We start from the raw sequence: 10,744 nt of genomic DNA, 5'->3' as shown, positions 1-10,744 counted from the left end.
TAATCAAGACTGTTCAAGAGTATCAGCCTGAAAATATTTTCCACTTGAAGTGTGAAGCTCATAATTATTGAATACATTTATTCAATGTTTTTGGAGCATAAGCAATCAAATAATACTATTACCAATATAACAATAACTTTCCGCATTATCTATGTTCAAACACCACTTTAAAATAAAACTTATCAGCACGGAAAATGCCCAAGCTCAATAAATATTTATAGAGCATACTGAGTACGACTGCCTTCATTGAGCTCAGTCCATTTTTAATTATTCCTTATCCTGCCCGTCTGCCAGTCTATCTGTCCTTCTGTATGAACTCAGCTATCTATCCATTATATCCACTAAATTTTACTCCAGCTATACCCCACGCAGCAATTAACATTTTTTGTTTTATTTATTGTTTTCATTTTTACGTAACTCATAAACCAAAAACAAATTTAAACAGATTTGATATATTTCTATCGCTCAACCGCTTCTCAAAGGTATCAGGGTATTTCATAGTCGAACAATCTCCACTAGAGCACTCTTATTAAAATACGTACATATGTATATATAAATATATGTATTGTGTACCCGGTAAATAGATGTGTATATACATACATACATATGCCGGTTCCACTATCAACGCCTTTAATCAAAACAAGTGCCTGGCAGTCTGACCGTAAACAAGCTTCCAGAGAAGACACGACCCATTCACTAGCAAAGACAATTTTCATTGACTTCAATTACAAAATGACCAGAGAATAACAACAGCAACATCATAACAACAACTACAGAAATGGAAAAAGGCATAGTAACGAGACATGTCATAATTGTGATCCAGAAAAAGTGTTAATCCAATTAACTTTGATTTAACACGGGGAAGTGACCGCCGTCGAATGGCCTAGGTCAGCGATTCGTATAGCCTGGAATGCGTAGAAGACGATAACTCGAGAGCTCTTTCCACTGACTCACAGCCGATAAGATGAGATGGGCATTCCGATAGCCTTGTCACCCTCGACTGCGAGGCTGGCAATGTGATTACATTGTATATCCCGCTGGACATTTCTCTAAACTGTTTATTCGTATGCCCCTTCACAGACTCGCACAATTAGTCATACCGTATGGAAAGTGCCAATTATTACGCATCGAGGCTAGGCTAGGTACACCAAGACAGCCAGACATTGACCCAACCCTACCCAGGTTCCAGGGCTTTGTTGCGATTGCCTGCAACTCTCACGTCACGTACTCGACAAGACGTGATCTTTTCGTTCTAGACGATCGCTTTTATTTCAGATTGTAAATTTGAAACTTATCAGAAGACTTTATTTCAAATTCTTTTCCTTAAGTTATGCTCATCAGGGAACATAAAGTTAACAGAACTGGCTGTAGATCGAAATTGCAAACTTACATTTATATCTCCTACTATTTTTGCCTTCTAGGTTACGTTCGGATAGAGCCCGTCTCAAGAATCATACTTGAAAATATGAATATATATTTATTCTGAAGTCTTATAGTTACTATGAACAAATCCCATAAATTTAATAATGGCAAAACTATATATTTTACTGCTGATGAGCAATAATTCTAAAATTTTAAAGCTAATACATAGACACTCAATGTAATACACTAACTAAATGAATACTATGTTCCAGAACTAGTGTTCTTCCAAGTGTATGGTAACCCTAAGGTGGACAACTAAGAAAACTTTGTACACGAGAGCCTGGAGTGTGGAGCGGAATCTTAACAGGATAATCCAGGAGATATTCAAAGAATAGGGAAATGTACTGCAGTGGAAGAACTAATATGTATCAATTATATTGTAAAATTGATCCACATACATATTCTAACTGCATCTTAAATATTATATGTTTCTTTCCCGCAACTTTAATGCTATGTTCAAAATGTCATCTGTTGTCTAAGCTCGGAGATCAACGATCAAATTATAACATGTACGTTTTATTGCATCTTCTCCTCTACAGACCACTTACGATATAATACGATAGAGAATTGTTTATGTAGTCGGCACCGCCCGGCTGTCGCAAAACCATTTCATTTGCTTAAATTAGTTCACTATTTCCTGCCTATCCAGCAGACCTTTGGTATCTGTAGTTAAGATCCCAAACAATAAATAGAACTGAACCTCGATTGCTCATTCTATCATATTTATGACACAGCTCCTGCGATTCCGACTGAATCGATGAATTGATGAGTCAGACTCGCATGATTTCTCGAATTTAATTATACAATAACAACATTAGCACACTTAACAGCTATTTCCCAGTTAGTTAGGGCTCGTTCGGCTCGTTTGGTAATTACTTGTGAAAGTCTTTTGGCGGACGCTGCGTGAAGAGCAGGCGTGCCAGCTGCGCTTGCTGCTGGGCGCAGAGGCTGCTCGACGGCTGGTCCACGGCCGACTCGGGCGTCACGGACTGGCGGACGAGCTCCCTGAGGCTGGCTGAGATCTTGGCAGTGCGGAAGCGCGCCTCGTGCTTGCGCTGCCGGCAGTCGACAAAGCGTTGCGATTGCTGCCGCTTGCGCTGGATGTCGTGCTGCAGTTGCTCGCGCTTCAGGCGCTCCGATAGCTGGCGCTCGCGCCAGTGCTCCTCGTGGTGCAGCTGCTCGAGCTGGTTGTCGTGCTGCAGCCGCTTCAAGTAGCTCTCAAGCAGCTGCGAGCGCAGCTGATCCGCACGGCGCAGTCGCTGCGTGAGCCGGATGCACGTGTCCCGCTTGCGCAGCGTCTCGTCCAGCTGCTGCTCCTCCTGCTGCAGACTGACCGCCTCGCTGCGACGCGACTCCTCGCAGCGTCGCTGGCAGAGCGTCAAGTCGCGCTCCAGACGCATCGCCGCCAGGCGCTGCTTGGCCGCCGCATCCTTGGCTTCCAAGGCGCCGCGCAGCCGCCGCAGCTCGGCTAGATCCCGCTCAGCCAGCGCCTGCAGCCGCGCCTTGGTCAGCAGGTAGTCCTGGAACTGTTTGTCGTGCACGGCCCGCTTATACTCCTCCAGCTGCTCGCACTTGAGCAGCTGTCGCTCCAGCCGCTCGTTCTCCCAGTATTTGCGTGCCAGCCACGCGTGCTCCTTGTCCGCCGCCCGCTCGCTCCGCTTCACAGCCATCCGATTCAGGATCCTCTGATCGTGGCTGGGCACTCGCTCAAAGGCAGCGCGCACCGTCGGCGCCAGGCACAGGCTGGCCATGGAGGCGCACAGCGAGCTGTGGCCCTGCTTCTGGCCCAGCGGCACCAGCGACATGTTCTCCTGCGACTTGGACCTGGCGCGGCTGCCACCGATGGCCAGCGTCGAGGCATCGGTGCCCCTAAGTGAGCCGAACACAGTCTGCAATGACATGGACCCGAGATTTTTAAACAAATTGAGGAAAATTCCAATATTGTGGATGGAAAACAAAAGGCTTCACAGCTTAAGACATTTTCAAGGACAAAGGGGGCACTTTTCGGACTTAAACTCAGTGTATTCCTCGGGCAATTTATCTACATTGCGCAAATCTACACGAGTCATATCATAGATTTGGATTTATTCGGTAAGTCCGAATTTGATCATACTAGTTAGTATATAGGCAATATACAACGATTGGCGCCTAAGGCCCTTGTCTGCAGGCATGTGCAACTGAAGGTGGCAGACAAGCCTCAACTCTAACCAGGTGCATTGGGCCACCACTTTATCATATGGTTGATAACATTCAACTCAACTGAGTCACTCGCAAATGCTTGAATGAGGAATGAAAAATAGTTCATTTGTGTTGATTTAACTATTGTTCCTGTTTTTCCTTTCCCTGCTCCTCCTCCTACCCCTCCTCCACCTTTCAGTTGTCCCTCGATCTGTCTGTCTGCAGGAGTGATTCAAGCTAGATACTTGAAATTTGTTAGTCTAACTCTATACTCGTGCGTAGCCCAGTTATTGCTTAAAACCTGGAGGGCTGGGGTTGTGATAGATAGACATATCTACAATCAAATCGCGCTAGGCGCATTAGTATCTTTCACAGTCTTGGAATGGGAACTCAGCTTGCCACGAGGATTACTGCAGATCTGTAATATGCATCGGGCACGGCGCGTATTCAATTCACATTGCCTGAAAAATCGTGACTTTCTATAAGGAGCTCAGTATACGATATAACGTAATAGGATCTGGGATGCGCATCTTTGGTACTCAACTTAAAAGGTTCACTGAGTAAGGTAAACCTTTCAAGGCCAAGATGCCTTTCGAAATTGGTATTGCTTGGCATCACCTTATTTGCTGAATCGATACCAAATACTATTTCAAGGAGCAAAATGTCCGCTCTAGGAAAATGCAATGAAATGAATGTATGCACTTACCAACGCGGAAGTCTCTAGTATTTCAAATACGCCTTGAATACATATGATGGTGAGGGGGTGGATATCGGGGTGGGGGTAAATTTGAACAAAAATCAAAGATATATAAAATACACTCTTAACTCTCAGAAATTCAAATTATCGAAAACGAGTTATTTACAAATTATCGAGACTCGACTGTACTATTAACAGCAACTACAGTATCAAGTAGTAGCTAGTTATCTGTTTCTCCTCCTCCTCATTCACGTCGCACTCACCTGGAGCATTTCGCAGTCGCGCAGGCCACCCGTGCGACCAGCTCGCTGCTTGGAAGGTTTCTCTTTGACCCGAGCCTCCAGAGGCTCCTCCCGGGAGGGGCAACGGTTGCTGCCCGCACTCTTGGAGCGCCTGCTCCTGGACGCTGTCGAGACGCGTGTGAGGCACTCTGCCGAGCCGCGTCGACTCTGCGGGATGCGGGGCTCCGCTGGGGACTTGGAAGCGCTGATTTGCCTGCTGTGTCTGCGCACTCGACTGCCGTCTCTGTTGGCGCTGCCCTCGCTGCGCTGCACCTGCTCCAAGGCGCGTATCTGTTGATCCAGTTGCTTCAGCTGCGTCTCTGTGTTTGCTGAGGCACGAACAGGTCCACTCCCATTGCCGCTGCTGTGCGAACTGTAGCAATCACAGTGGCATATATCGCAGCAGCTGTCCGTTAGCTCCAGGGCAGCGAGCAGCTGCTTGTGCTGCTCCTTGGCGCGGCTTCTGCCGCGCTGACGCTTCCTCTTGGGCGTCATCCTGCTCAACAGTCCATCACCGACTCCAGATGCAGGCCACACTCTTCACTCTCAGCTCTAAGCCTTAACTTCTTAGCTGGCGCAATAATTCGAGCTGCATTCCAGCTGAACTTTTTGGTATATTAATTAATCTGCTCGTAAACCCAAAACCCAAATTCCTGCGCACCTGCAGTGGCCTTTTCTACCTTCCACTTAGATTTGTTTACTTTTCTATTGATTGGCCATTCGCCCGTTGCCCTTGGCAACGAGTTGTCGATTTATTTTTATTTTGACTTTGACTTGCTTCGTGCCTTTCATGTTTCTTCTTCTTTTTGGAACACTTTCGAGGTTTCCGCTGATATTTCTGACCGGAAATTGGCTGTGCCAATTAGAGCACGAGAAGTGAAAGGAAGCATTTCGAAGGACATGTGAATATAGAAGTTCAGCTATTTACAAAATTTCTAAAACACTTCACGCACGCAATGCAACGAAATCTATCGAAATTGGAATAGAAATAAAGATCTAAAAGAATAATTCGACATATCCTCTAATACGGAAAATACATAAACATGATCTACATCATACTAACTAAAGTTAGTCTAACAAATTGCATTTCGAACATCATCTATATATTGAAATTAATTAATTCGTTTGGTATACATATTTCTATATTATGAAATAAATAACATACATTGAATAACATCCCGATTTCCTTCATATCGTTGAAATGAACAGATTTGCAGTTCCTAACGGAAAAGCAAACATGTCTGAATAGGGGTCGCTAATAATTTACATACATACACACAATTTACACCATCAATGCTTGTCGTAATATATAATACTGACAATAACCACGGAATAAATTCATAATAATAATAATAAGATCATAAATACACATCGATCAATTTTCTACTAAGTAATATTGCTCTCTTCATCTACTTTTGTTCTTCAGCTGAGGTCAGCTCAAGCGAAATGCCTATTCGAAAACTAAAGGTATCGAGGTGAACGGAAGCACCGGGCAAGACGGCTCCAGCTGCAGCGAGGTGGCAAAGCAGTCAGCAGATGAATTGTAATCGCCTAGTGTTTCCATAACCTGGCCCAGCGAGAACCTGCAAGATCAACAGCTGAGCATTTAGCATGCCTGAGTTTGGCGCATTCATTAAACACTTGCCATATCTTTGGACAGTTGGGATCCAATTTAGCGGCATCCTTCAGCATTTTCTCAGCCAGCCGCGGCTCGCCCAGTATTAAATGCGTCTCGCCTAGAGCGCGCAGAGCTTCGGTATGATTCGGATTGGCGGCAACGGCATTCAGAAAGCATTGCTTCGCATCCAGCCACTGCTCCAAATAAACATGCACCTGACCGCGCTGCAAAGTGCATGTTAGACATAAGATGCTGTCGATGGCGATAGGCGATGTGCGAAAGGCCAACTCACCATGAACATAATTTGATGCGAGAGCGGATATATTTGCGTGGCTTCGTGTATGCAATTGAGCGCCTCGTTCGGTTGGTCGATGCGCATATAGACATCGGCGAGCAGCAGCCAGATCTACAGAAGGACATGTATGTGATTAGTGTCAGCTGTACAATATGATTTACAGTAGTAAACCAATAACCCACCTCGATCTGCAGCATCCAGGGACGGCGCGGCCCCGGCCTCTGGGTGAACGAGCTCAGCGAGCTAGCCGCCTCACTGAGCGCCTGTTCTACGCGCGAGACTGCGGCCAGCGAGGCAGCGTAGACGGAATCTTAAAGTTGCGATAACAAGTTGAGAGTTACAAATGAAACGAGAGTGAAAATATGTTAGATTAACCAGCTCGAGTTGGAGAGTACTAAAAACAACAGTATACACAATCAGTAATCGTGCCTAAATTTCAAGAAACGCATGCGAGAGGTTGCAAAGAGGTTTAAGAGCAGGCAAGGCAGAAGAATGTACAACATAAACGAGAGAAGATCCGAAAGGCAGAAAGAAGAAGAGAGAGCAAGAGAGAGAAAAAGACAGAACCACAATGTAGAAGCATAAAAAGAAGCAATTTATACATTTGCAAAGAGATAATCCTCTATTCCTCTAATTTTCCTGAACTCGACCCCAGGTGAAATTTAATCAACTCCAGAATCTGAATACGAAATGAATTTGGAAAATAGTGTTTACATTTGGATCTTTGAAGTCACTATAATATGCTTAACAAATCAAATCTATGCATATATATGCCGATCGGACCGGATAGAAAAGATGGAAAAAAACCTGAAATAGATTATTTCATAAGTAGGTTGGATATGAATTGATTCCTCACAGAAACAATCAGGTGTAGAAACAAACAAGATATGAACAATATGAACAAAATAGAAGATCTCAAAATACAATAAAATTTGAGGGCTAATAATTTTAATAGAATAGATTCATTTCGCCATAACTAAGCTAAAACGTTTATGTGCATATGATAGAAAATTGAAAGAAACTTGAATTATTAATTGATCATTTCTGTGATGAATTCAGTTATCAATTACTTCATAGCTATTCACCTCATGCATCTTTAAACTAGTCTTTCATAATCTTTCCTGAATATATTAGATTAGTGACTTTAAAATTCCTGCATCTACTATCTCTATCTGCATCTAATTTATTTATCATCTATATTGCAATTGTACAAGGACGTCGATTCCAGCCGACGTTCCACTCAAGCAATTCTCGTTCTTTAATTTGCAATTAAGACTTACAATTATGTTTTATGTTATTTATGAATGTTTTTTTTTTTTTTTTTTTTAAGTAGACAGACACATTCCGCAGAAGTTGGGTAGTTACAAAGATGTCATAGATTTATATAAATATATATATGTATGCGTATGTGTGTGTGTGTGTGTAGGTAATGTGTTTTTGTATTTATACAGAACATATGGTTAGTATTAGAGGCAGGAGTTGTTTTGCGGTCTATTGCGATGTTGACGCACGACAAAAACTTACTCGAATCCTTGTCGGACATTTGCGAAGAGTGAATCAGGTGGATGCCACTCTTGGTATCCGAATGCTTCTCCTCCTCGCCCGCCAGCTGCGCCTCGTACAGGTCCCGCCAGACGGCGAGCATGTGCTGCACCGTGGACAGCGCCGTCTCGGCGTCTTCCAGATTCAGTTGGAGATGCGCCTTCACATGCAGCAGCTGCAGATTGTCGGGAAACTCGTGCAGCGCGTCCTCCACCACGCCCAGCGCCTCGCGCGGACGTCTCGAGGCCGTCAGCAGCAGAGCGAACAGATGCAGGCAGGGCGCATGCTCCATGCGCAGCGCCAAGGCGAAGCGAATGTGGCTCAGAGCCTCGCCCAACTGATTGAGGAGCGCGTATTGCAGCGACAGGTAGTACTCGGCCAGGTGATCGTTGCCATCGTGCTGAACGGCGCGCTCCAAGGCCTCCAGAGCCAATTTATTGTAGCTGTCGCGATCGCTCTTCAGCGTGGCCTGAATGGCCAGCTGCTGGTATCCAATGCCCACAAAGAGCTGGCTCCGGGACGGACGAAGACCTAAAATGTATTTCAGAGAGTTAGAGAGAGAAATAGAGAGGCACAAGTGAACAATGTGAGTCCGCCTGCACTCACCCTTCACTTCCCGCTTGAGCGCTTGCTGCGCATAGTCCAGCCCCTGCTTCACAGTCTCCAGACTCTCGTAGCAGATGCGCGAGGCCAGCAGGCAGGGCAGCGGATCGCCCGGCGTCAGCTTCATCGACTCCTGCAGCACGCGCAGCGCGTACGCGTGCTTCTCCGCGGCCATCAGGCTCAGCCCGTATTGCCGCCAGATGTGCTGCTCGCCAAAGCTGAACTTGAGCGCCTTTTCGAAGGACTCGTTGAGCAGCTGCACCAGACCCCAGCGGATCGTGGCCAGCGCCAGCAGATCGTAGACGGCGGTCACATTGCCCATGGCGTGCTGTCGCGCCTGCTTGAATTCCGGACTCTGCGACAGCACGGTGTCCCGCACAGCCAGAGCCTCGGCAATGAGCAGCAGCAGGATCACTTCCTCCTGCTGATTGCGCGGCGTGAATTGCTGCCTGGCCGCGTACTTGCGTGGCTTCCACAGCCGCTTGGCTGCCCCGCCGCCACGCAAGGTGCTGCCACCCGACTTGGTGGTGAACGGAGGCGTGTAGATTGTGCCCGACACGCCACGGAGCAGCACCTCAGCCAGCTGCCGGGCCAGCGTCAGGCGCAACGATTGCGTCGCACGCGTCTCAATGGCATTCAGCATAATGCGATATCTCTCCACGGCCACTTGCAGCTTGCCCGCCTTAATCAGGACGATGGGCGCTCGCTGCAGCGCCGTCTCCAGGATGGCGCCCATGCGGCGATTGACTTCTAGGGTTGCGCTGCTGCTCGGAATGGTGCTGCTGATGGCGAAGCTGCTCGACGACTGCTGCACCCCGGCATTCACGTTAAGTGTGGAGCCGGTAGTGGAATTGTTTGAGGAGCTGTTGCTTCCACTCACGATGTCGTACTCCTGCAGGTAGAGCAGACCCAAGTCCGAGGCGCGCTCAAAGCAGCAAATCTGATCAAGGGTGAAGAGGTTGATTTGTTGTTACTGCTCTGTGCGAGCTTAAGCAGCAGGATCTTACCATTTCCGTATCCTTTTCGGCTTTCTTGAACTTGGACGTGGGCTTGTGCGCCTGCTGCTCCAAGCAAAGGCCCTTAATAGCGTACGATTCAGCCAGGATCTTCAAGCTGCGCCTGTTTATATATCAAATGTATATATGTATGAATAAGAATCAGAGAATATATCAGAAATAGGGAATTACTTACAGTGTCAGCTCCTTCTCGGCTAGCGTATTCAACTCCGCCTTAATGAAGTTCTCCAGACTCTGCTCGTACTCGCCGCAGGCGTAGCAGAGCTTAGCCAGCAGCAAATACGCATCCAAGGCAATGCCCGCCTTTTGGCCACTCTCGCCCAAGGCAAGATTTAGATAACGCCTCGCCTCCGCCAAGCCATTTTTGGCTCGTCCAAAGGTCGACTCGGCGGCCACGGCATGCTCTTCCAGGTAGCTTTCCAGCCGAGCCTCGCCTATCAAGAAATTTGCCAAGCACTCTGCAAAGCAGTTAAACAGTTCAGTGATTGATTTATTTGCTTTTTATTTAGCTTTCGTTTCTTTTACCGTTATGTGGCGATCCCGTTTTCAGCTCGTCCGTCAGCTCGATGACGCGCTGCCATTTACCCTCGCTGCGGCAGCTCTCTATGAGAGCTTCGACCTTGGTCGTGTTGTTGCGCGTGCGATTGGCCATAACAGTTAACTAATTAAGCGGCCAGCACGTTTGTTCCTTGTAATTTGGTATAATAATTTCAACTTTTAATTCGATTACAATTTTCTGCAACACACACACACAGCCACACTTACATTAACTTGAAGCACAGCGTTGCCACCTGCTCAAACGCACCTTCTCATTACGTCACACACTCAATATGTGCTGTCGAATACCAACAATCTTCGCTGATATCATAATATCGTGTTATCCATATCAATTTTAAATGCCGGACTTAGTAACTAGCACACTTGTCAGTTTTTAACACAGACTGTTCTGACATACAAAATATGACATCTCACATACATCATGCATATGACAATCTTCTAATTATTTTCATGGGAATGTTGTGGAAAAACAAACAGCTGTTTATCAAATTCCAGCTATTTTTACATTCTTTAAAAATATTTAGTATTTTCTTA

At 46.2% G+C, this 10,744-nt stretch overlaps 2 protein-coding genes across 3 annotated transcripts; both read right to left on the bottom strand.

Annotated features, from left to right (window-relative positions):
- Nucleotides 1-2,203: 2,203 nt before the first annotated feature.
- On the bottom strand, nucleotides 2,204-5,597 carry LOC108654994 (uncharacterized). Its single transcript, XM_018106634.3, has 2 exons — nucleotides 4,561-5,597; nucleotides 2,204-3,311 (listed from the first exon to the last, which is right to left on the bottom strand). Exons 1-2 carry the CDS (start codon nucleotides 5,071-5,073, stop codon nucleotides 2,295-2,297), a joined length of 1,530 nt encoding a protein of 509 aa, XP_017962123.1. The 5' UTR covers nucleotides 5,074-5,597; the 3' UTR covers nucleotides 2,204-2,294.
- A 318-nt stretch (nucleotides 5,598-5,915) lies between these two features.
- Nucleotides 5,916-10,437, bottom strand: Ttc7 (tetratricopeptide repeat domain 7). 2 transcript variants are annotated; one of them, XM_018106779.3, is made up of 9 exons: nucleotides 10,178-10,437; nucleotides 9,828-10,110; nucleotides 9,644-9,755; nucleotides 8,640-9,576; nucleotides 8,016-8,564; nucleotides 6,674-6,801; nucleotides 6,489-6,602; nucleotides 6,224-6,420; nucleotides 5,916-6,161 (listed from the first exon to the last, which is right to left on the bottom strand). In XM_018106779.3, exons 1-9 carry the CDS (start codon nucleotides 10,302-10,304, stop codon nucleotides 6,029-6,031), a joined length of 2,580 nt encoding a protein of 859 aa, XP_017962268.1. In that variant the 5' UTR covers nucleotides 10,305-10,437; the 3' UTR covers nucleotides 5,916-6,028. The 2 variants fall into 2 exon arrangements, with proteins under 2 accessions (XP_017962268.1, XP_089117575.1); XM_089261449.1 differs by having other exon boundaries at nucleotides 6,674-6,771.
- Between the last annotated feature and the right edge of the window lie 307 nt (nucleotides 10,438-10,744).

This window comes from Drosophila navojoa, chromosome 5 (genome assembly GCF_054131105.1).
Source record: "Drosophila navojoa isolate 15081-1374.11 chromosome 5, UAZ_NAV_1.0, whole genome shotgun sequence".
NCBI lineage: Eukaryota > Metazoa > Arthropoda > Insecta > Diptera > Drosophilidae > Drosophila > Drosophila navojoa.
Note: the sequence above shows the minus strand (reverse complement) of the source record. Positions and strands in the feature narration are given on the sequence as shown.